Source organism: Harpegnathos saltator, unplaced genomic scaffold (genome assembly GCF_003227715.2).
Source record: "Harpegnathos saltator strain DR-91 unplaced genomic scaffold, Hsal_v8.6 scaffold13, whole genome shotgun sequence".
Classification (NCBI taxonomy): Eukaryota; Metazoa; Arthropoda; class Insecta; order Hymenoptera; family Formicidae; genus Harpegnathos; species Harpegnathos saltator.
The window spans coordinates 1,111,638-1,137,330 of NW_020229906.1; the positions used below are offsets into that span (position 1 = coordinate 1,111,638).

The window sequence follows — 25,693 nt, forward strand, 5'->3', positions numbered from 1 at the left end:
TCGCGGTCGCGTCCCACGCGCGCGCAGCGCGGTATCGCCAGTCTCCGCTCGCGTCTGCGGAGGTATCGGAAACTTGCCCGCCCCCCCTCCGGCCGTCGGGGGATGGGGGAAGGGGGGAAGAGGGTATTCATGACAGGTCGGCCGGATCGGACTTTCGATCGGGAACCTTTCCGAACAGTTTCACAATAGCTGCTACTAGCCGTGCTGACGCCGCGAGATGCAATGAGACGAGCACGGCCACGGGAAAAACAATGGCAGCCTGTGCGCGCAAGTAATCGGAAACTACCCCGCTACAACGCTAGACATAATATTTACTCCTGCTCCGTGTAAGAGTGAGAGTGTGTGAGAGAGAGAGAGAGAGAGAGAGAGAGAGAGAGACTGCTCTCCTTCCCCTTTTACGATCGACTATCTCGGCGCGGCCGCCATCTTGACGGGGAAGGTCGGCCGGAAGGTCAATCGCACGCAGAAGACAATAGCCGGCGAGGAGACTCGAGACCCTTCCGTCGACTCGCGGGGATGAAAAGCAGGAAAATCGACCGGCTCGTCGGCGACTCGCGAGAGCGTATACGTCCCCAGCAGCAAATTTTACACGGCCAAGCCGCGAATTCTGCCGCGGTTAGCGCGTTCGGGCTAAATTGTCGACCGTCGCGGCTTGCAGCCGCGCAATCTCCAAGTCGCGCGACGCCCCGCGGTGCATCTGTATGCACGCGGAGGACGAAGGACGAGAGAGCGTGCACTCGTGTGTGTCGCGCAATCTGCCGCGGATCGAGGGTGAGGGATAAAGACGAGCGGGGGTGGGCAGGGGGGATGCGCGAGTACGGAGAAATCCACGGTCCCCGCCAAGGAGCAGAGAGCAACGACGTCTTTCTCCTCGTCGTCGACGGCGACGACGACGACGACGACGACGACGGCGTCGGCGCACGGCAGGGTGGGCGGGTGGCCGTAATCTAATTTGCGATGCAATCTAGAATAACAATGGTTTGCGTCGCGGCGGAAAGGGGCAGGCGTGACGACGGTACGAAACGCATCGCGTCGCCGGGGAGGAGGGAACTTTCCACCGTCGCCGCCGCCGCCACCGTCGTCGTCGTCGTCGTCGTCGTCGTCGTCGTCGTCGTCGTCGTCGACTACTCGACGTAATCACGACGCGGCGGCACCGGTAACTTCCAAATTAAGTTCCCGCCGATGCCGATGGAAACCGAAGCGCGATGGACCCGCCGTCGTTCTTCCTAACCTCAAGGCTTCGCCGAGGAAGCTTCCGCGCGCGCCGATCGATGCCGGCGAGACCGGCATCTCTCGCCACCGCTGGCGATACGCGCCGCTGAGCGCACCGGTGCATTGTGCCACTTAGGCGGATTAAGCGCTTCATATCGAGCAAATTAGGCGGGGCTACGCGTTATCCGGACGCGTTCGTGAAAACGCGTCATTGGAAAGCTCGCCGATATCTCGTGCGATTTTTCCGACGGGTTCGCTCAACGCGAGAGACCGAACGCGCGTTTGTGGCAAATAACCGGGTCGAAATTCGGCGGAGGTTACATTTAACCTGCACATTCCGTCGAATTTGAAGCGTCGATGGACAATTTGAGAAAAAATAATACACACAGGCTATTGGTTTACCTTGACGCTACGGTTGTTTACTTTCGCCACGTCGCGGGCTCGAACAAGCGCAGAATCGCTTCTTAAATTTTTACGCCTCGATAAATATGTCAAATAATTAACATGTATATAAGTAAGAGAAATAATAAATGCAAGACATTTTACTGTCTCATAATATTGCTTATTATCTTTTCTCAATGGCGCCAGGAATTTCGATAGAATTCGATTGAGTGGAAAGAAAAGAGTCGCAAGATCAGAAATGTCAACTGTGCAAACATCAACAAAGATTTACGCTTGAGCTCGATACGAACGCGAGATTAAACACAAGTGAGAAGAGACGAGAGTTGTAATTCGCAACGATATCTCTCTCGTACGAAAGAAAAACACACAAGATTGAAGAGCAATCAGAGACCAACAAAGTTGTACTTATTTTTCAAATGACATCAGCCCTAGATTTCTTTCTAAACTTCTGAACTTTCTAAACTTCGACCTGGGTATATATATTTTATTCTCGGTCAAGTCGTGCAAGACTCGTTGCAAACGCCTGCGTAACAATTAAGTGATTCGACATACCTGAGAAAAAAACATGTTGATTTTTATTCTCGGCCAAGTTGCGTAAGACCGTCGCAAACACGGAAGCATTCTGCACGTAACAAGTGCAATTCGACGTACCTGGAAATGCACGAAGCACCGCCGGCCGCGCGTCGACATCCTGCGTCCTCCGTCCTGACCTCCCGACCCGTCATCCTGGCTCCTGGCTGCTCCGTGGCGGCGGCGGACCGCCCACTGGACACTCGCGACACGATTCGCGTTCGGAGAAACGCGCGTTAATTAGCGCGATGCCGACGGCAAAGTCGATCGGATCACGCGAAAGGTAAACAACGCATCGACACACGTGCTCTCGACAACGTCGCGGTGCGTCTGTGCGTGGTGTTCGCGCGTCACCCGCTCGTCGGCTCGAGACGTAATGACGCGGCGGTCACGGAAAAGTACGCGAGGCGCGACGATACCAAAACAATCGGCAGGAAGTGCAAAGTCACCTCCCGCCACTCGCCGAGCCTCTACCAATCGGCGACGACAGCATATTCGGTGGCCACGAAATCACGACGCGATCTCTCGAAAAATTTCGCACCACCTCCCGAGGTGGTGGAACGAACCAATTATCCGGACGGTTTCCGATGCCCGGCTTGGCAGCGACGACGGGTGCAGGGCGCAGGGCGCAGGGGCTGCCTTCAGGACGAAAAGCGGGACGCAGAATGCGGCGACACACGCAAGTTCGTCACACACTTCGTTTCCTGTGTTTCTCGAATTTTAGTAATAACGACGAGATTACGACGGGACGGACAGAAAGATCTCGTTCAAAGTGAATTTTATCGAAAACGAGTCTTATTTATGCCCCGTTGCACTCGACCCGTTAATCTATATTAAATTACTTAGCACTTGCTTACCGCAATTTGCTCGATCAAATGCAGTTGAATACCTCGTACAATTAATACGTAACTTACCGAAATTAAGGAAGATTACAAGCAGATGGGAAATTAGGATAATTGAACGGTAGTTAAATGTCGAGCGATTTTTTAAGAATAATAATAATAATAATAATAATCATTCGCACCAACAGCCCGTGCAGTGTCGCGCTTCGAGATTCTCCGACGGTGCTTTAAGCTCGACGGAGAATCTGGCAGGGTTTCCATCCTGTACAGAACCGAGATTTCGGCTCGGCTAGATATTTCCGAAACGTTTCATGTTCGCGTTTTATATTCCGAAACGCTTTATCACGTCGGATCGTTTCCGAGCAATTTTGCGAACGCGGAAGCACTCTGTCAGTCCTCGCGGTGTCCTCGTTGGAAACTACAGCCATGGCAATATCGACCACGGCTGCAGGTGGAGTTTTGTGAATCACCCCGCTTGTCCTAGATTCGCTCTACTCGCCGCTATCTCGCGCGTTATCGCGCGCGCGCTTGGAATAATTGAACCAAGATGAAAGGGTGGTCGCGGATGGACGCGGAAAAGCGGAGGGAACGAGCCTGTGTGCAAAGTCAGCAACACCGTACTTTTCGAATGCTGCCATCTTTTCTTCAATTCCGCCACATTGTGATCTGCGGGTCTGTGCCGCGAATTAGAAGTAACTATTTCTACAGCGCATCAATCGCATTTCTGCCCCCAAAGTTGACCTTGGGAGCATTGCTTGGGATAAATTTGGCTGACCTTGGGCGTCCCTGAGCAACCTTGGTCGCTCTTCTTTATGTTCTCCGATACGATTCTTTGAGCTACAGAGCTGCGCTTTGCGGCACAATAGAGCACAAATGCGGCACAATGCGGCGCAAAAAGATAGAATTCAAAAAGTGCGCGGCGAACTTCACTACACAGGTAGGGAACAAGGAGCTGTGCGCGGTCTGCTGATCCGAGCCGAGCTTTTTCGAGCAAGCGAATGAGGAACGAGAGATGAGAGAGAGAGAGAGAGAGGGGAGAATGGAGGGAAAAAACACACGGCAGATAGCGCAGCTGCGCCACCATCCTGGCCGAGATTAGATATCGGGAGCTTTTTCCTAGGCAGCCTTCGACGTTCCACGAATCGCGTAATAATCTCGTCGAAGGACGACAACGTCGCACGATAACCACCTCCGCTGGATGAGAAATCGCGCTTCCTTTTGCCCCCTCCCCCCCAGCTTGCCTATCATCGTCTAACCTTTTCCCTCGTCGGCGAGTCGTCGCTACCGTATTCAGAGACGATGACGACGACCACGACGACGACGACGTATTCGTTCGAAAAAAAAAACGCTAACGATAGTGCGCAGTGTCTTTTGAACTCGTTGACGCGCAATATCAAGAAAGAATGTAATAAGAGCGATGAAAGATCGCGAGACGCGCGAGAGGAGAACGCGGTGAGAATGCAACGAGATCGGGGATCGCCCCGAGGAACGCGACGTCTACGCTCGTCGACACTTTCTTCGAGTCGTTATTTGTGAAAGGAGAAATAGAGATAGAGAGGGGGAGAGAGAAAGAGAAAGAAAAAGAGACGTTTGACCGAGCTCCCTCTCCCTCTCTCTCTCTCTCTCTCTCTCTCTCTCTCTCTCTGCCTCTCCCCTCTTCCGTCTCTTTCTCTTTTTCTCGGTCAAGACCGCTAAAATTAGCGGACACGCGCGCGCTCTCGACGAAGACGCGGAAGTTTGCCGTTCGGTTTTACTTCCGTTACTGAGAGGCGAAACGACGCGATAAGCTATATATAAATTTATCAGTGATGCAACTCGCAGCGCGCGCATTCCGCCCGTTATCGCGATGATCCTCTTCAGTGTTTACCATCGGACACTTTGCCCCCTCCCCCCTCCCCGCTCCCCCGATAGAAACAAATGCGCGCGCCTACTTCTCACGAGTCGCGTTATTTGCTTGTCGCAACAGAGTTGTGCCAACGCGCGCGCGCGCGCGCGCGCGGTTATCATAATCTGCTTCAGCGGAAGCTTCGAAATGAGATTTCCGCACGGTTCGAAATAACCAAGCGATCGCTTCCTCAAATATCCCGCGCATCATCTGCTGTGTACCTTCGATCGCCGCTCTCGATATCCGCCGCTATTCGACGCCACTTGGTCTCACATTCGACCAATCCGCCGACTAAGTTATTCGCTCAGTGTGATAATCGCAATCCTGGGCGATGCGCAAACCCTTCTTCCTCAGAGTCTCGCACGCAGCGCGAGACAAGATCCGACCTGCGTTATGATATATCGTGTCCGAAGGAGTACTCACCGGTGTACCAGGATGACGGCAGTGATCCTGCAGCAGGAGGCAGCGTTGTAACGGCGGCGGCGGCGGCGGCGGCGGCTCCTCGCGACGATGACGGTGGCGATGATGATGCCGATGGTGGTGGAGGATCGAGGCGGAAGCGGAGGAGGCAGAGCCGGGAGGGACCGGCTCGTGCACCAGCAGCCGACGATGATGGAGATGACGCGATATCGTCGCCAGGACACCCACCAGTGCCCCGACTATCAGCACGAGCGCCGTCGAGACGATGTAGCCGCTCGCACCCACTGCAAACGAAAATCGGACTCGTCAGCGGTGATCGAGAGCGCGAGATCGAGAGAACTTGCTGACACGTCGTCATCGCGGAATCCGCGACCTGCGCGACCTGCGCGCCGGAATTATCGCGAGACAGCGAGAGACTGATCGAATTGAACATGGCCTCATCAATGTACCGCTCCGATACTACTCACGAGGATACACTACGTGAGACTGAACGACACCGTGTAGAATATGCGTCTAGCTTTCTCGTCCTTTTGCCGCCGCGTCGGAAAGAAATCGCGCACAATATCATGCACGATCACGATGTCAGCCGATCGCAGCGTCCCATTCCTGCGCCAGCGGAATAAATAATTGACACGTGGAAACGATTAACGCTATTTTCCGCAAACGTGCTATCGTCAAGGACGCACTCGCGTGACCAAGAGCGTAATCATGCTCGTAAAGACGCGACGCGTCTGCGAGCGTGCGAGCGAGCGAGCGAGCGAGCCGCCGCCACGTGTTATCGGCTGCATAATTTGTCGCAACGCGGCTAAAACGCGCCGCGTGGACGTACGCGCGAAACGCGCGTACACACATCGCGTGGCGTGCGGTAATAAATCCGTCACCGGAGAGCGGCCAATTAGTCACTAATTAGCGTCTGATTATACGATAAATTCGGATTCGGTTCGCGGCGAAATGCTAAACGGAGGTGTTAAATCCCCTCTGTCTCGCGGCGCTTCGCCGACGTTTCCACGAGTCCTTCGTAAAGAAGAGAAAAAAGAAGAAAAAAAAAAAAAAAGAAACCGACCGCCTGGTCGCCTGCCGCGCGCACGCAACTTTAGAACCTACGAGGATTTGTATTCCCTCGTTACACCTTGCCATTTTTGTCAGCTCGACAAAACATAATAGTCATATCCCGCCAATGGACCGATTGAATCAAGTAACGGACACGCACGTCGAGAGAGAGGAGAGAGAGAGAGAGAGAGAGAGAGAGAAAAAGAGGGGGAGAAAGAGATCGTTATCAAGAAAGAAATTCATCGAATTATCGAGCGGATCTATGAGGCGATTGACCGAAATCATTCAACGCGCGTTGAGAAGCGACGCGGAAGATCCTCCTCCGAAGGAGAAGAGAAAAGAAAGAGCGAGAGAGAGCGAGCGAGAGAGAGAGAGAGAGAGAGAGAGAGAGGGGTTGTCTCAGACGGGGACGAGTTGAATCACCTCCAACGCGATCGCGATCTCGCAAGTCTTTCTCTCGTGTACCGCGCGCGTACGTACAGCCCGATGGCGAATCGCAGCGGCTTCGTCAACGTCGGCAGGCAGGTGCATCGAGATCGAGAGAAGCAACCGCATCCTCCATCGGGCTAACCCATCTTCCCCCCTGTCCGGCCGTCCGTCTGTCTGTCTGTCCGTCCATCCATCCATCCATCCGTCTCTCTCTCTCTCTCTCTCTCTCTCTCTCTCTCTCTCTCTCTCTCTCTCTCTCTCTCTCTCTCTCTCTCTCTCTCCCTCCCTCCCTCCCTCCCTCTCTCTCTCTCTCTGTTTCTCCGTCTCTCTCGCCAACTTCTCTCGGTAGCGACCGCAGAACAGGGCTCAGGTCTCTGGCTTCGTCCGACGGCCTCCGTCCGTCGCTTCCTTGTTCTCCTCCTACCGCGCGCGCGCGCGCGCGCGCGGCAGGGACACGCGTGTCCGTGCGCGTGTCTCGGCTCGAGGAGATACCGTCCGAACACACGGCGCGGCCAAGAGCCGACGAGGAGGAGATTGAGAGCAGGGACGGCGCGAACGTTCGCCGGTCCGGCCGGTCGCGACTTCCCTCGAGTCTCTCGAGTCTCGACAGCGTTTGAGCCGGTACCGTCGTGAGAGAGAGAGAGAGAGAGAGAGAGAGAGAGAGAGAGAGACGTGAGAGAGCGGAAGGATAGAGCGGCACGACAGCGAGAGATCTCGGGTCCTTGTTTTCGAAGAATGATTGCCTCTTTCGCTCGCGAATACTAATCCCGGAGCGGCCGCGTGGATGACATGTGTGTCAAGCAGCCGTCCTTTGCGATATCTCTCGCTCCCCGACGATGAGATTCGCGATCTCGCGCCAAGTAACGCTACAATATCATCTCTCTCGTCTCGAGACGACGAGAGCCGCAGACGGACGCGAGACATTCTGACGAGAAGTCGCCAATCATTCAAGTCCCCGCCGGCCGCGGGCCGGTCGGGTGAGAATGTTAAAAATCATCGTTGGCGTGCGAACAGCGATTGCGTTTTGAAGGCGCTCGGCGAGCCATTCCTCGGCTACCGTCTGTCTCTTCCTCACACATTCGCAGGGGGAACCGGCGAAATCGACACACTTCTGCAAAAACGCCCGAAAACTCTGCCTCGCCAAATGGACGCGATCGTCTCAGTCATGTCGGGATACGTCATCGGAAATACTCGACGTCGATATTTTGCAAGCGAAGCATCACGAGTGTATTCACGCCGGCCCTGATTGAGAGCGAGAGCGAGCGAGCAACTGAGAGATCGAAAGAACAGGGGAAGGAGAGTGAGAGAGAGAGAGAGAGAGAGAGAGAGAGAGAGAGAGAGAGAGAGAGAGAGAGAGAGAGAGAGAGAGAGAGGCAAGAAAGGGAGCGAAGGAGGAGGAGGAGGAGGAGGAGAAAGAGGAGGTGGTACGTCGACCGAGGTGAAGAGGAGGTGAGGTGAGCCGTGCAGAGCATGCGGTGCACCAGACAAAAAACGATGAGTGGCGGTGGGGGCCAGACGGGGGGCAAAAACACGCGACGAGGCCCAAAGCCTAGGCGCTGCGGGCCCCTCGTTTGAACGACTCTCCCTCTCTCCCTCCCTCGTCTTCACTCCTCTCCGGTTTGGTACGAGCGCACGACGTTGTGTATGTCCGCGAGCGCATATGCACTCCGCGGCTCCGCCGAGTGCATCCACGAGTGCATCGCGTGCATCGCGATAGCAAGAGCGAGTTGGGGATGTCGAAAAGAGGAATCGACAAGCTAGCGAGCGATCGATCGATCGATCGATCGATCGTTTGTTCGTTCGTCCGAGTTACCCACGAGAGATTGCATTGAAGTGCAATAAAACTTGGCCGATGATCGATTGCATTTTTCTCGGGAGTCTGTACTTTTTGTTACTCTTATTTTTTTATTTTTAATAGAATTATTGTACGAAATTAAAATTGTACGAAGAGCGATACACGCCATCGTCGCGGACAATTCGCGCGTGTCGTGGGGACGGGTTGTAGGAGCAAAAAAGGGGACATTAGAAGGAGCTGTATGTTATAACGTTGAATTGCCCATGGAAATTGTTACGCTCCGCGATCGTTCCCGAGTCGCGTCGTCGCGTTCCGGGTTCGCGATTCGACTAGCTTAACGAGGACTATCAACAACAACGCACGCACGTACCATGTATGTGCTCCGTCGGGAGGGAGCGTGACTGCGAGGGCTCTCGGTCTTATCTTGAGCTTTCTTGCTCTCTGTTATCGCGTCCTCTCCGGGTTCGCCGCTCTTTGTGCTGTCTCGAGTGCCGCCTATTTGGACCGCGAGACAAAGAGCGCATCGCTCCGCATCGCCTGGAGAAGAAGACTAGCGGCCTGGACGAGACAAGGTGCGCCGTACCAGGATAGATTGGAAAATAGAGTCAGATAATAGGCGCAGATGGAAACGAGCAAGAGGGAGAGACAATATACGTCGTCGACGTCGTCATGGTCTACGAGTAGAGGAGGCAGCAGACTCGCCGCGCGCGCCACGGCCTTCGTCGCGCGGTCTTCGCGCTGCAAACGCAAGAGGAGACTCTCCCCCCTCGCGAGTCGTCTCTGACTTGCGAGATGTTAATTAGCGAAAGTAATTCGCGGAAGACTTTTAACGATGAATTAAGCAGCGCCGCGGGCCGCGTTACTTAAACGGCCGGCTCTCTCTCTCTCTCTCTCGGTCCCTCTCGCTTGAAAATCTTCAACGACGGATTCACCGGCGAGTCGTCGCGAGAAGTCGACTTCTCGTCCTCCTCAAGTAAGAATGTCGGAAACGTCGGCGACATTCGGCCTTTCGCCGTCTGCGAACAATCGCGTTGCCGCCGTGCGACTCGCGATATAATCGCACGTCAGCCGAACGAACTGCGTCTTCGATCGCGGTCATCTGATCGCGCAGTCCTTATTCCACGATTTTCGGCGGGATACGGCGGCGCGCTCGGTGAAAACAGATCGCGGACACGGCAGTGACTGAGGGAAGGGGGGAGGGGGAGGGTAGAAGGGGGAATATAAAATCGAGAAACGATGGCACGTTCGCGGACGAGCCGGCGCGCGTCTACCCGGTGAAACGCGACGCCAGACTAAACACTAATACGGATATCGGATTCCGAAAGACGCTTAAACAATGACATTTTTCCCTTTTTAAACAGGCCCCCGCGCGCGTTCCTCGCGCGGCTCGCGTTTCTCCTGACGCGTCCTGTTGCCATGTGTGTTCCGGCAATATTCGCGGGATGTCAGAAAAGTGACGGTCAACTCCTCCGACGGTCCGACGGTTCCGTTTCTCTGCGAGGGACTGTAACGCCGCTACTTTGTCAACTAAATCACGCGGCAAAGGGTTTAATGTCTCTCTCTCTCTCTCTCTCTCTCTCTCTCTCTCTCTCTCTCTGCGGCAGAATCTCGCTCCGACGAGGACGACGAGACGAACGTACGCAGTCACGAAGCGAGACTCGGCGGCGCGGCGTGACGCAGACGGAGAGTCGGCACAGACCTCGCATGCATCCAATGAGATCCAAAGGGGGCGAGAGGAGGGAAACGAGGAGGAGGAGGGGGAGGAGGGAGACGGCTCTCGTGATTCCTCCGCCGCTATTGTCCCGTCTGTGCGACTCCTCGTTAAGACGTCTTTAATGATCGCTCTTCAACGGCGATCCACGGCTGTCGAAGTTGGCACACGGAACGTCCTTAACGGTACCCGTCCTCGGCTTATCCTCCGCACGGTCGCGAGCGATCTCGTCTTCGAATCGTCGTCGTCGTCGTCGTCGTCTCGTCATCGACCAATCTTTTTCTCTTTTTCTCGAGTCGAAAACTACCGGACGATATTTCTCTCCTCCCTACCGCGAGACATGTAAATGCGGACTTCGGAGTTGGACGACGAATCTCGCTATCGCGGAGGTATCGCGGCGAGGATAAATATGGACGAGATACACATTAACGGTGAATCTGAAGCGCGCGCGCGCGCGGGGGGTGTCCTATATACGTATAATTCAATTCTGCTTTTTCGTTGGCCGCACTCGCACGGCTCGATTACAATTCAAATATGTTTCTCGGATCTCTCTGGCAGGTCTGCGCGAAATACGCATTCGCGCGTACATTTTACATTCATTTTATATTATCTCCCTCGCGTGTGCTCCGTATTAAATCCTCGAATGTGCCAACACACGCGCTCGCTCGATACCGACAGCGTGGAGTAAAAAAAAGAGAAAAAAGAAAGGAATGAAAAAAGATGCGCGAGCGATATACATATTCGCCCGGCCTGACACTCCCGATCGACCAAGGACCGGCGTGTCTCGTGTCACATGACGAATAAAGAAGTCTCCCTTTTCTACTCGTGTGCCAAGGGGCGAAAGGTCAAACGGAGGGGCCGCGGCGGAGCAAGAGAGAAGGAGCGCGAGCCGGGGGCGCAAGAAAGGAGCAAATTTGTCTAATCGGCCCGTCGCGGCGAGGATGGCCGAAAAAACGACGCGCACCCACGCGCAGCCACGGCTGTCCACGTGCGCGAGCGGGTATAGGTGAGACAAACACACGAGAGAGGAGGAGGAGGAGGAGATGGCGGCACTCCGGGCGGAGTGCCGTCGCGCCACGGTACGGTCAGGTTGCGAGGACCGAAGCTGGCCAAGGCCAGAAGCCGCGCGGTGAAGCCGGGGCGGCTTATTTTTAGCGCTTCCTACTATTGTGCAAAGCGCGAGTCTGTCGAGTGTCTAGGTGGCTAGTAGTTCGCTTTAATGCGCTCGCTGCACGTGTGTGTGTGTGTGTGTGTGTTTGCACGCCTGCGACGCAATGCGCGCTGATGAAAAAATCCATGCGCCGGTACATCACGCTGTTACGTCAGAGAATGAGATCAGAAGGAGATCTCGGAGCGACTTTCAGAGAGTTACGTCAACGAGGACGCGCGCCGCAGACCGCGGAGCTTCCACAAGGGAGACGGGACTCTTTCCATCAGAGAAACGCGTCTCCCCTTCCAGGCCGTTGCTCCTCGTTAGAAGACATGGTCGCCATGGAGAGTTTCCTTCGCGCGCTCTTGTTGAGAGATAAATTAGTCGGAAGTACGTGCTTGCGAAGAGCGCTCGATGAGCATTCAGGTAACCTCCGCTGAATGATATCGGGCGCTTCTTCGGCTGTGAAGGAGGCGAGTAGCCGGACGTGTTGCGCGCGCGCGACTCGGCGGCTCGCAAGGCGAGAATTGACTCGTGCAATTCAGAGCGCTGAGCATTCATGTGATTCGCGCGATGAGCCTGCGATTAATCGCAATTTCCGGGAACGACTCGTTCCTTTGGCACTTGACACCGATTACCTCGACACGCCTGTCTCGACGGATCGCACGTCGTCGTCGTCGTCGTCGTCGTCGTCGCGGTCGGACCGAGGCTGACGTGACGCAATCGACGCACGCGTGACACACATTAGCGGCGCGTAACTCTATCGCGCGGTAGGTGCCGCGTTACGCGCCGCGAACAGTGCGGCCTTGGCCGGCGACGGATGTGCGGATCCGCGGTGTGACGTTAAGTAGTCTCTCGCACGGGATGCTCGCGAAACGAGTGCGCTTCCGCCGACGCGAACCGAACGGACGTTACGACTCTTTCGGGCGAGGCGCGCGTGGAGACGCGACGCGGACGTGTCTCGGAGGGGTGAGACGAAAAGTGCAGAAAGATCCTCGTGACTTCCGCTGTCGCCGTCGCGTGCGTCTCCGTCTTCCGCAGCGGACGGGATCTTCTCGGAGAATTCACTCTCGCCAAAGACGAGACTGGATTTGCGCTCCTCGCGGGGTTTGTTTGCTAATTGCTTTCATGTCTCGCGGAAGCAGCGCGAGCGGAACATCGTCCGGACGATGAAATAGATTACGCTCTCTCTCTCTCTCTCTCTCTCTCTCTCTCTCTCTCTCTCTCTCTCTCTCTCTCTCTCTCTCTCCCCCTCCCTCCCTCTCTCTCTCTCCCTCTCCCCCCCCTCTCTCTCTCTCTCTGCCTCTACCTTGACTCTCGCGCGTTGTTCAAACAAACGAACGCGGACCAACGCAGCTTGTCACAAGCGCGGATGTCGAGTACTTATTCGAATTTGTCGCGACTCATTCGAGCCGTGTTCCGCGCGAACGGGAGAGGCACGATGCAACAAGAGCTCTCGCGACGTTTGGGAAATAAAAGAAAGCAAAGGTAAATAAAAAAAAGTCGCACGCTTCGCGTCTTCTCTCTTCTCCTCCCTCCTCCTTCCTCTCCCTCACCTTCTCCGTCTCTCTCTCTCTCTCTCTCTCTCTCTCTCTCTCTCTCTCTCTCTCTCTCTCTGTCTCTCTCTCTCTCTTTCTCTCTCTCTGTCGACTGCATCTTTATATTCGTGCACGTTTACGACGTGCCTCCACCTTGAGTCAACACAGTGCGTCTCCTTGCTGACAAATCGCGACGAAGCACGCGCGAGGATGCGCGCATTCGCAAGAGGAAAAACTGAAAGTGCCGGCGCGGAATGTAAATACGAAGCGCACCCGGCGATTCCTGTTTTCGCGCGCGCGCGCGCGTCATCGTCTTCGAGGAGCGAGGCCGCCGACTCCGCGGCGGTGCACACGGCGAGACGTTGGACGACACGAGGCAAGGAAGAAAAGGGAAAAAAAGAAGCTACAGAGAGAGAGTGAGAGAGAGAGGGGGGGGGGAAGGAGATGGAGGGGCAGAGAAGAGGCAAAAACAGAGAAACGAGAAAAGAAACGAGAAAGACAGCCGCCGATATAAAAGAGACAGACACACACGCCGATCACATGCCGAGCGGCCGGACGATAAATCAAGCGGCAGATAAAGATCGGAAAAACGGGCGGCGGCGGCGGCGGTCGTTCGAGCGTGAATTGGATCGAAATTAGCGATCTCTCGCCGGCACTGCGAGACTGCCGGGCTCTCATCAGCCACGGCCCAGGAGCGGCCGCACCAAGTTCCCTACCTACCGACTACCGATTACAGACTACCGGCCATGAGAAAACGTAGTCTACCGACCGCCGGTGCGGCGCGATGCACGTGGCCAGAGGCACGCCGGCGAGCCCGGAACGGGGATCCATCTCGCGATCTATCTGCCCGCGCGGCCATCGTCACTTCTCTCTCTCTCTCTCTCTCTCTCTCTCTCTCTCTCTCTCTCTCTCTCTCTCTCTCTCGGCGCGGCGGCATCGCCTTCCCTTCACCGCGGGACAATTACGCGGATTCCTCCGGGCGACGGCGTCGCTCGGCCGCCTGCGTGGAAGCCGCTGCGCGACGCGACGCGGCGTTCCCGAGAGCGTAACGCGTGTACATCTATATAAATATCCCGAAGCGCGCATTTTCGACGTTCCGTCGCGCTTGGCCGAGAAGCGCGGCGATCAATCGTCCCGGAACGTTCTCGCGACGTGTCCGCGCGACGCAGCCGAGAGGCTCGCGGCCGCGCGAGAGTTCGCGGGGCCGGGGAAGCGCGATAACGTTTCATTCATAAGCGACGACGGTGTTACGTAAGCGCTACACGTAGCAGATCGCACACGCAACGCGCCGTGTGAGCGCCGCGAAAGTCGCGCGAATACCTCCGGGACGCGCGCGTTGCGGATTCGCGCGACATCGTCGATGATCGCGTGTCGCGCACAAGAATTTCGTCAAGGTTCCGCGAATATCGTCTGTGGCCGGGGGGAGGATGCGGCAGCGGGAGGACGCGAGTCGCGGCGTCTGCACGCGCTACGAAAGCGGAAAATATTATTTTACTAGACAGCCGTGGCTGCGCGCGCGCGTGCATCCAAGCCAGTCTCGAATGCGATTGCATAACGACATAAACAGGCCGGTGTAATAGTGGCTCAAGGTCCGCGCTACATGCACACGTCGCTAGGTCCGCCGTCGTGACTTTAACGCGAGACTTTGTACGCGCAACTCGGCTCCGATCCGCGCATATTAATTGGCCACGCGTCGGTGCGTCTCGCCGCCCGCGGCCGAGCTCCGTATGGGGGCGATTTAAGGATGCGCGCAAGATGCCTCCCGAGCCCTTTGTCGTTGCTCCCTCGCCGTCTCGTGATTTCCGCCGAATTGTAGGCCGTCGCCTGAATTATCGCTGGTTTCCGCGACTTCCGCGAGCGACAGGCGGCTCCTGAAATTTCTCGCAGCGCGCATCGCGTTGTCGCGCGAGCGAGCTTCACACGCGAGCACAGCGTCATGCTCGCGGGGGCGTACACCCACCCCCACCCCGCCATGGGATATTTGTAAATTCGGTTCTTTCATAAAAAGCCTGGTCTTTTTGCGCAACGTCGCAACTCTCGCGCCTCGGGGCTGTTTCATAGAAAAGCCGGGCTCGCCACGAAAGAAAAAAAAAAAAAAAGAAAAAAAAAGAAAAGTCCAACGCACAATAGTACCGCGACATGTACGCGTCGCGCCACATCGACACGCACCTTTTGTAGCGTAGTCGGCGGCAATTATCGCAACGGGGGATAATAAACGTTCTGCCAATCTCGTCCCGTCACGCCGCTATACGATATACGATAGCGTCTGGTCGATTGGTTATCCAATTGTGCGGCCTTTTTTAAAAATAGACCGTCGTTCAAGGACCTTGGCTGAGCAGACAAGGACCAGACGCGCACCGCGATGCGTGGACGGTCAGCTATTTCGCCGACGCGCGCGTGCTCTCTCTCTCTCTCTCTCTCTCTGCGTCGCGTATTCGCCGGATACTCGTCGCGCTCCTCTGAGACGCGTAAGAAAACAATACCGAAGCCAAGTCCCGCGGCTCGCCCGCACGCTCGCTCGCTCGCTCGTAATCGCGAGAAAAACGGTCGCAATTTGCGTGTGCGCGCGCGAAACTCGACAAATTAGCCACGGGATCGTGGCCCCTTTGTTCTCCTTTCCGATATGTCCTTTTTTTCCGTACTAATTAAACGCGCCCGCGCCGCCTCTTCGCTCTCTCTCTCTCTCTCTCTCTCTCTCTCTCTCTCTCTCTCTCTCTCTCTCTCTCTCTCTCTCTCTCTCGCTCTCTCTCTCCCTCCCTCCTCTCTCTCTCTCTCTCTCTCTCTCTCTCTCTCTCTCTCTCTCTCTCTCTCTCTCTAACTCTCTGTCACGTCTCTCCCCTACACCGCGCATCTCCCTTTTTCCGGAAACGTAACAGTAGTTTGGGAATCAATGCGGCAGAGTGACGCGTATGAACAGCGTGCTGACATTCGTCAGAATTGCAAACGAGAGCAGCGCTCACGCATGCACGATGCATTTCTCCCTTCCTCTTCCTTTCGCTCTCTCTCTCTCCCTCCCTCCCTCTCTCTCTCTCTCTCTCTCTCTCGCTCGCTATCTATCTGTCTATCTCTTTCCCACTCGCAACTCTCGCGGCGTTTCATCGTCGTTCGGCCGTTCGCTATTGTTTCTTCCGTATCAGCGCTGACAGATCGTGTCTCTCTCTTCTAACATTGATTTGACACGTGTCAATGTCGTGTCAATAGCGCGCACAGCCTTCGTCTCCCGGAGGAATGAATCGCGCCGATAACGCAGAAACGCGCAATCCAAGTAACGTTACGTTATTCCTCGAAGCTGTCGAGTTGCCGGCTTTGACGTCAGCCGAATCTATCCCCCCCTCCCCTTTTTCTTCATGGTACTTTGCGGATCAATCATTTTATCGAACTTAATATTTTTTTTTTGTTGACTTTGCGTGGCGAGAAAAGCGTGATTTATGTATTCGGAAAGTGCAATATTCAATTTGTTCTTGAAATCGTAAAAGACGCGTAAAAATAGACATAAATTTTCATCGTTACAAAACGTTTCTCATGTATACCACATATCTCCCTCTGAACAAATAAAAGCACTCATCCCGCGGGAAATATTAATGCGGAAATGGTTCAATGTCCTACAAAGTATCGCGCTACATTATCTTCGTTCTGTCAAACTCGCGGTGCAAGTCGTATCTCTTCGAGCGGCGAAAATTTCGATATGCGGTGAAATATTTCCTCGGTAATATAATTACGAATGCGTGGCGCAAATCGATGCCACGAAAATGTCACTCAAAGGGAACATGTCGCGGAATTAATGTGACAGGCATTCTTCATTTTCGCGGAACGCCATTAGCATTCGTTATGCATGAATAAAACGTGACCGTGAGCAAAATATTGAGATTCGCCGTGAATACAAAAAAAAATATATATATCGTCGGATTCGTTCGCTCACTCAAGTTCATGACAAATTCAATGCGATTCGCGTGGGACGTCGTACGCGGGCGAGATAATAAAATATTGTACGGTAGTTAAGGAAAAAATAAAAAAGTTAGAAACAATCGGTCCGTAACTTCGAGGCATCGATCTACCTGGGTCCGCGCGCTATTCGTATTACTATTAATCGACGTTCTGTTACCTTAGATCAAGAACGAAAGAGACTCACGTTCGGCGGCAGACACGAGGAATACGGATCAATGTCTGCAAATCGCGTCCGGCATTCAAAGCGTTCCGTTCCGAAAGGAGCTCGCGTTGTATGCGCGGAATTTCACGCCTCCAAAGTCATTGTTAACGCATCGCTAGGTCGCCTCGCGTTATCAGCATTAATCGACGGTGTGAAAAACACCTCTCTCTCTCTCTCTCTCTCTCTCTCTCTCTCTCTCTCTCTCTCTCTCTCTCTCTCTCTCTCTCTCTCTCTCTCTCTGCAGCAAGCAATGCCCCGAGAGTGTTTTTCACGCGTATATCGACAGTTTCTCGATACCTTTAGCTAAACGTATCGGACGATATTATTAGTATCGACGATTATTATCGATAATCCGATAAGTCCGCCCGCGGCCCTTGCACGGTCTGTTTTAAAGCGCATCCGTATACTTCCGCCACTCTTTCTGCTGTCGCAACACACCAGACATCCTTGCACGTGCACGTACGTGCCGTCGAGAGGTTATTTTTGTTTAGTCTGTCGGTCGTTCGCGTCTCTGTGTTCTCTCAAAACTACCGCCGCGTGTAATTGCCGCACGGCGAATCCGTCAATAGTCCGAATACTTAACTTTCCGGTGGCGCGAGCGCCGTTGGCTAAAAAGGGAGAGAAAGAAAGGCGAGGGGGGGAGGGGGGGGGACGGAGTACAGCGAGGGAGAAAGAGAGAGATAGACAGAGCTCTCAACGGCCGTTGAATTCGGAGCGGTGTATGAGAAACCGAGAATCGGAGCGATCACGATTGCACCCCTGCCCCCCCCGCTCTCTCTCTCTCTCTCTCTCTCTCTCTCTCTCTCTCTCTCTCTTTGGCGTCTATTCCTGGGTGGAACTCTCCTGCGCCGAAGCGACGCGACTTCTCAAACGGGACGATTTGCACGTGAGGCAACGAGATATACGACACGTAGCAGGCGAACTTTGCAAATCATGAAAATACAACACACGCGTGTACGTGTGTGTCGCGAGCTTCGTAAATAAAGAGGAGTCACGTCTCTGTCCCCTTCGATGCGGAAACACGAGACAGGGAGAACAGAAGTTTCTGCTTGTTTATTGGAAAATTAACGAGTCGTTGAACGATGCTCGAACGAACGGTGGAAGGTCGCGAAATCAATCCCGATGTTCGCTCGGCTTGACAATCGGCGCGCGTCTCTCAGCTCTCGCGCGGAGAGAAACTCGCGGGCTTTCGCCCCTCCCCCGACCGCGCGCCGCGGCGAGATTTACTTTCTCGCTGCCGGAAGTTGTATTATATCTTCCGGATAGAAGCGAGTCGTCCCTCCGAGAGCGGACCGCCGATGTTCTAGACACGGCTTCTCCCCGTACAACGGGGTGAGTCAATACTTTATAGTTCGAGGCAACGTACGCTCACCGTACCTCGCTATCAACCCGCCGACGTCGCGCACCCTCTTTCGCTGGGAAAGCGTAGAGGGTGCCAAGAGTACCGTGGGGTTTTGCATCGTTCCTGTCCTTTCTCTCTCTCTCTCTCTCTCTCGCTCTCGCTCTCTCTTCCTCTGGCTCTCCCTTCTTCCTTCCTCCTTCTCTGCCCATCGTCGAGCACAAATACGATCGACGTGTCGCGAGTTCCGTCGATCTACGCGAACGTTCGTCGTGAAGACGCGAAGGCCGGTGGGTGACGAACGGAAGGAACGAGCGGAAACGACGGCAGAATGTCGCGACGAGTGTCCACTCGGAGCGCGGAGGAATAAAAGTGGTCTCGGGAGTGGCTCGGATAATCGAAAGCTTCATGCGATGCAAAGAATCATGAGATTTTCCACGCGGAGTCCTCGATCGTTAAAGAGGGTAGGCTCCGATACTCGCTGCTACGAGCTCGCCGATAAGTCCGCGAGATAACGTTATGAAACATTCACGGTCTATCCTCGTCGCGTATGATATAACGGCCTGCGAGCGTATAACATTTAACTCGCGGGATATTCTTGAACCCATCGCGAGAACAATTATCACAAATCCGCCGCGGTACGAAATCGCAGCGCCGAAATAACTCGCGACTCGCCGTTGAATATTACATCGGAATGTCAAAAAGTCCGAATTAGGTCTGCGATTAGGTCTGCCGATAGATACGCACGCATGCGTGCGCTGTTTGCGCGCACGATTCTAAGTAAAACCGAAATCGAGCCGGATCGACACGGTAAGAGGGAACTCCCGATCGCGAGCAATCGCGACGGACGGCGCGCGGGAAATGTAACGCGTCCTCCCCCGCGTGAGATATATCCTCGAAAGCGCTGTTCGCCAGCAATTCGCGCGTGAAAGCCGGCCGATCGCAATTAGCGAAACAACGCAGCGCGAAAACGCTGTTGCGTAAGGTCCGTGACCGGAAGGGTGGCGAGTGCTGGGGGTGGGGGAAGGGGGGCCTGCAGCGAGAACGAGAGGCCGGGGAGCGGGGAGCGCGCGAGGCGTGTATCTAGGTCTGTGTAACGATTTTTAGAGTCTCGACCCTCCGATCGTTCGGGCCATAAAAAACTTGAGGCACCCCACAGTCGGAGCCGTGTGCCAGGGTTACCATAGCGACCAAGCCCTTTCGCTCTTCGCCGGCGGGGTGTGTGCCCCCTTCCCTCCTGCCGGCCCCGTTCGCGCTCTGCGGTAACCTACCGGCTGGCTGCCACCCTTAACGCGTCCTGTCGGTTTCGAATTCCGAGATATACGCCGTTAATACGCGAGAACGCGCGACACACCGAGCGACGGCAGAGGCCGATCGACCCGGTGAAATTCCGCGTCGAACGCGGAGGGTCCCTCCGCGGCGTTTCAGAAAGAAATATATATACATACATATATATATATAAAACCATATATATATATATATATATATATAAAAAACCCTTCGAGCTTTACGCGATAAAAACAGGCGCGGGTATTACCCCCACGGCGGGCTAGCGGCGGGTGTAAAACTGCGAGAGGCTCTTTAATCCTCTTCCGAGGTGTGCGCGAATCGGTCGGATTTATAGTTCACAATAGAAATCAGAACGGAGCTACGTACGCGAGAAAACGCGTATCCAAAGGGTCAGAATTGTATTTATAGACGTGTGTCTATAACAAGCACGGCGCGCAAGATCACACAAACAGAATTTTGTCCCAAATTCTCTCTCTCTCTCTCTCTCTCTCTCTCTCCCCTCCCTTCCTCCTACTCTCTCTTTCTCTCTCACTCTTTCACTCTCGTGGATTTGTGAGACAGTCTATTAAAGTGAGTCGAGGAATCGCACACGCGGATAGAATGGATACGATAAGGTCGCTCGTGAAATTTTCAAAAGGTCTTAATAATTATGATAAATCCCGCGACGCGAATCGCGACGACGATTATCGGAAACCGATTTTCTCCAACGGGGCGAATTATCGTTATAAGAATATATACGGTCGCTCTCGCGGCCGTCTCCCGAGTATTTCTTTGAATACACGCAGGGCGAGAACATGGCCTCGCCCCTCCCCCACCCCCCCTCTCACTCTCTCTCTCTCTCTTCGCGTATCACTGGTGCGTCAGTTCTTTTCTAGGGATACGAAAATAAATCGCGAGTTTTGGGATGCCTGACCGGTTACTCAGGCCATTTAGTCATTCCTCTTATACCGGGTACTGGGTATCGCGCAGTCACGAGAACTCACCGTTGGGAACTGTCCAGATCACGAATTAGATCGTAAAAGAGAAGAACGAGTCCGCTCTTGCAGGAGCACGGAAATAAACGCGTTAAGTAATGATACAAACGTACGGACAGCGATCGCGCGCGGCGAACAAAAATCCATCGACGACGGCATATTTTTTCTTTTACAGACTCGCGCGCTCGTACACGAATCACCAGAGCGACACACACACACACACACACACACACACACACATACACGCGAGAATTCACCCTTCCAGCTGCGAACCTTACGCAACGAAGTGTTTTCGCGCTGCGACGTCTCGCTAATGACGATCGGGCTGCTTTTACACGCGAGATGCAGGTGATGGTGTGAGCTGATCATGATCGATGCGATTCACTTTATAACTTTATCGCGATACCTAACGGAGACATAACGGCGATATCGGTTGTGTCAAGGGTCAAGCTAAAAATAACGACTTGTCTCAGTCGCACAATCGACCTGTATAAATACGAGATAGAGGTGTATATTGATCGAAAATTAAAACTTTACGGCCAAGTGAACTCGTTCTTTCTCCCTCCTCCTCCTCCTCCTCCGCACTCCCTGTCACTGATATGAGAATAAAATTTCATTCGACGCGTTTAATTCATCGCGGTCGACCGTCGAAACTTTCGACGGTGGGACGCGCCGCCGAGGAAACTTCATTCCTTCGCTCTCCCCGCCCCCCCCCCCTCTTTCTCTCGTACGTGAATCGAAAGTCAAGCTCGCGGTCGATGGCGATGACGAGGATTCAATCGTTGTTCCCGTCGCAGTTGTAGTTGCCCGGCATTGTGACCGCTGCATAATTCGCACGTGCGACAAGGCATGACAGGGGGTGAATGGGGGAGGGGGCGGGGGCTGGGGAGCGCGGGGAAAGTGGAAGAGACGAAGCGTACACGCTCGGCCGGTGCGCGAGAGGACTAATCGGCTGATTTGTACGCGAGGTCACGACTCGTGTACGTAGCCAGACGTAATCAAAAACACACAAGGTGACAGGGCCGAGTGACGATCCCGTGTCAGCTCTCTCCTTCTCACTCCTCCCCCCTCCCTCTCCCTCTCTTTCTCGCAGCGGTACACTAATCTAGACTTCGCAGTCTAGCCTAGTGATTCCCCGCGATTAATTGGTCGCGCGTATACGCAAAACGGATCAACCGCGTGGGAAAGTCCCCTCTCATCCTTGCCGCCCTTTGTCCCGAAAGCTAAAGCCATCGCGCGATTTTTCCGACAGCCGAGAAACATTTGTCACCGCTGTTATTGCCAATAAAATGTTTATCGCGCACTCTTACCAAACCTCGGTTTTACCCTCGCTCGTCTCTTTATAGCGGAATATAAAAAATAAATAAACAAAAACGGAGAAGAGCGTGTAAAACCCAAGCCCCTCGTGATGCTATTAGTGGAAGGACATAATCAGATACGAATTCAATTTCGGAGAAGCAACGCCTTTTAATTCCGTGAGTATTACTCGGGCTCCCAGCGTGTTACGCGAAAACGCGTGGGCGTCGAACGAGGACGAGGCCTGCCTAAAAATCCATCACACTCCACGTGCGCGCGCAGGAGAGGAGCACCGGCTCTCGCGACGGAGAGGCCGAATAAAAAGAGCCACTACTAGGTGAAACAACAGGAGGGGAAAAAAGAAGGGACCGGCGGCTAGTATCTGAAAAAGCTGCCTGCCTGCCTGCCTCCCTGCCTCCCTCCCTTCCTTCCTTCGGCCCGGCCGAAAGAACGGACGTGAACGGCGCTCCAATTTCTGCTCGGCTCGCCGAGAAAGGTACGCAAGAGGGTACGCGAGGATACGGCCAGTACGAGGCAAAAAAGAAGCGTAAGAGAGGAATGGGGAAGGTGGCCGCGCGCACGCGGTTGGAATAGTTAAAAATAACCGAGGATCCCCCCTGCGGTTCCTGTAAACACGAGCACGAGCACGAGAGCACGAGAGCACGGCAAAACGAGCATGGCGAGACTCGCGTGCTAGCGCGGATCGGTGATCTCGACGAGGTTTTGCGAGATAGCACGGCGACAAGACGCGCTCGGATGTCTTATTCAGGGGTGAAGCGAGTGGCTTACGAGACGAAGAAAGGGGGATCGTTATGTGTGCTCCGTGTACACCGCTGAGAACAATCAGGGGAACGTTTCTTCAGTCGCGCACATGGCCCGATTGGTACTTGAAATATCGACCACTTCCCTCTCACTCAGTTCACTAATTTTAAGCTGTTGCGGATACATATTTGCATGCGGTGCAAGAGATATTCTTCGAATTATCTCGACGTCGCGGTCTGATGTAGTAAAACTGCTCGAGATAGAGCCTAATTGTTTCGAGTGTTTTCGAGCGGCGTAGAGCAGGAGCTTGCGGAATATCGAAAGATTATTTTCGATTTTATTCCCCGCGATTCAATGGTGGAAATTCATTAGAGAGGCAAAGCTTTGTTAAATTTTGCTGCCGATGGCAGCAAGTTAAAATATCGCAATTATTCCGAAAAATTTCAATATAATTAAATTGTAATGTTGAAAAGAGATAACGCCATATGAAAACATGTTCGCGTGCGTGTACATGTTTTATCGTCCCTGCTGAAAAAACGCTTTAAACGCGAAATATGACGGAACTCTTAACGCGCTCAGTTGCAATTAAATATATTACATTCCCAGCGAAAAAGAAAAATATTTATTTTTTCTCAATTTATCATTTTTGCTTTATGGAATTACAATCTTTTAGTACCGAGTTCACAAATATATTGGGTTGAATTGGGTCGGTACTCACATGCTTCCATAGAGGTGTCGTGAGTCGATGTCGGTCGCTGCGTCGTCGTCGTCGTCGTCGTCGTCGTCGTCGTGGTCGACGATACGGACGAGTCTTCGCCGTGCGGGACGGTGACCTTGACCTGCTCCTCGGTGTCGTCACTCTGTTCACCCCTCGGCGAGCTTCGTTCGGAACCCGACCGCACCCTTACACGCTCGGCCACCTGCACGTCGTCTCCGGAAAACGACCGCGACGATGACATCGGCCCGGCGACTGTCGTCGTGGTCCACTCGATGACACTATCACCACCAACTACGACCTCACCATTATCGTTCTTCGCGAACACCAACCCCCTCCCGCTCTTATCCGCGACACCTACTACCACCTCCGCGGTCACTCCCTCGATGTCATCTTTCTCCGGCACAGTGCTTCCGGTTTGCTGAATCGCACCGACATACGCAGTCTCCTGTGTGAACGGGACCGTTCTCGTCGCCGTGGGCGTTTTCGAGTTGGTCGTCGTCACCGCCGTTGCCGTTGTTGTTGTCGTGGTCGTCGTCGTCGTCGTCGTCGTTGTTGTTGTTTTCGAAGCGGCCTCGTTGAATAAGATATCCCGCAGAGAATTCTCTGGACGTAATACTGATTCTCCGAACTTGAAGATGGGCTCTAACAACGAAGTGGAAGCTCGTGCTGCGGGGCCAACTCCATGTTCGACGGATGGCGTCAACTCCACCCTGCGTGGAGCTTGAAGCGGATGTTCATCGACGCGTCGCCATGCCTCCGGCCAAAGTTCGATAAAGTTCGGGGAAGGTTGGTCTTTCAACTTGGATCGTTTAGTGATCGGTACTCGCTTCGTTCTTGCTCTTTGCGTTCTGGTCTCTTGAATCTCGCCGTCACGAGCCGGCGTCAGATGATCTAGATGCTCGACGACGACGGGATTCGCCGGGAGGGTCCATCGGCTGGTCGACAATATCTTGTCACTTATTCGCGGCGTCGGGAACGGCGGCGGCGATAACGGCAGGAGCGACGGCGACGGCGACGACGACGACGACGACGACGACGACGACGGCGACGACGACGACGACGGCGACGACGGCGACGACGACGACGGCGACGACGGCGACGACGGCGACGACGACGACGACGGTGACGACAACGACGACGACAGTGACGACGATGACGATGCCAGAGGCGACGTCAGTAGCAAAGGCGATGTCAACGATAACAGCGGCGCGGACGACAGCGTAAGATGATCCAGAGTTCCTCGACTCGCGCGGCCGATCTCGGTTAAGCTGGCGGCGCGCTTAATCGGCTCGCGGAACAAGCGCGACGCGAACGTACGGCGGTCATACGGCGGTCGCGACGGCGACGGCGACGGCGACGACGGCAGGTGAACGGACGTAGTGTCGGGGTGGACGTCCGAGTGGGGAAGCACCGGCGGTGGCGGCAGCGACTGTGACAACGACGGTGACAACGACGCGGCCGTTGTCGCGCGCGTGAGATTGTCGAGGAGAGCAACAACGAGAAAAAGCAGGGGCAAGCCCACCCCCGCCCCCGTGGTGGCTCCCGCTAGCCCCTGCCGTACGATAAAAATGCGCGAGGCCGTTCAATTCGGCGGTCACAGTCCGCGGTTCGCTCGCGTCAGTCAACTTCGTCGTCGTTTTCTTCTTCTTTTTCCTCTTCTTCTTCCTCCTCCTCCTCCTCCTCCTCCTCCTTCTTCTCCCGTTCCTTCACCCGTGTGTCTTCCTCCTCACTGACACGGCTGACCTCGCGATCTGCATGCAACCACGCGGTGCAGCGGATCCTCCTCCCGCCGCTTGTTCTCCTCCCCAGGAACTAGTCTGCTCCCGATGACGACGATGATATATCGCCGGCGTCGCGTCGCCGCGCCGATATCAGCACGGCTCGCCTTTCGTGCAGCAATGCGTTCACGGTCGTCGCGATGCTCGTTGTTCCACCTCGATCGCTACTACTCGCGATGCCGGCGTGCCGTTCTAGCATTTATTAGCTCGTTAGCGTCGCGCGACCCAGCTGCTCGCACGTGCTGCTGTTGCGCTCAGCGCCGCGATGGCCGATGATTGCCACGTGCTCGATCGACGGCCCGGACGATACTGCCTCGGTCGGCGCGCGTTCCGCCATCATCGCGCACCCCGCGAAAAACGGCCGGCGCCGCGGCGACTCGCGTCC

The 25,693-nt window shown here is 54.6% G+C and overlaps 1 protein-coding gene across 1 annotated transcript in view; it reads right to left on the minus strand.

Annotated features, from left to right (window-relative positions):
* LOC105191615 (ell-associated factor Eaf) overlaps positions 1–25,112 on the minus strand; it is an 81,384-nt gene extending 56,272 nt beyond the window's left edge. The window contains exons 1-2 of the mRNA XM_025307885.1: positions 23,531–25,112; positions 5,335–5,615 (exon numbers count right to left, since the gene is read on the minus strand). Of these exons, the coding sequence (XP_025163670.1) occupies positions 5,335–5,615; positions 23,531–23,771 (522 nt within the window). The 5' untranslated portion in view covers positions 23,772–25,112. The remainder of the gene's footprint in view (positions 1–5,334; positions 5,616–23,530) is intronic.
* Positions 25,113–25,693: the final 581 nt, after the last annotated feature.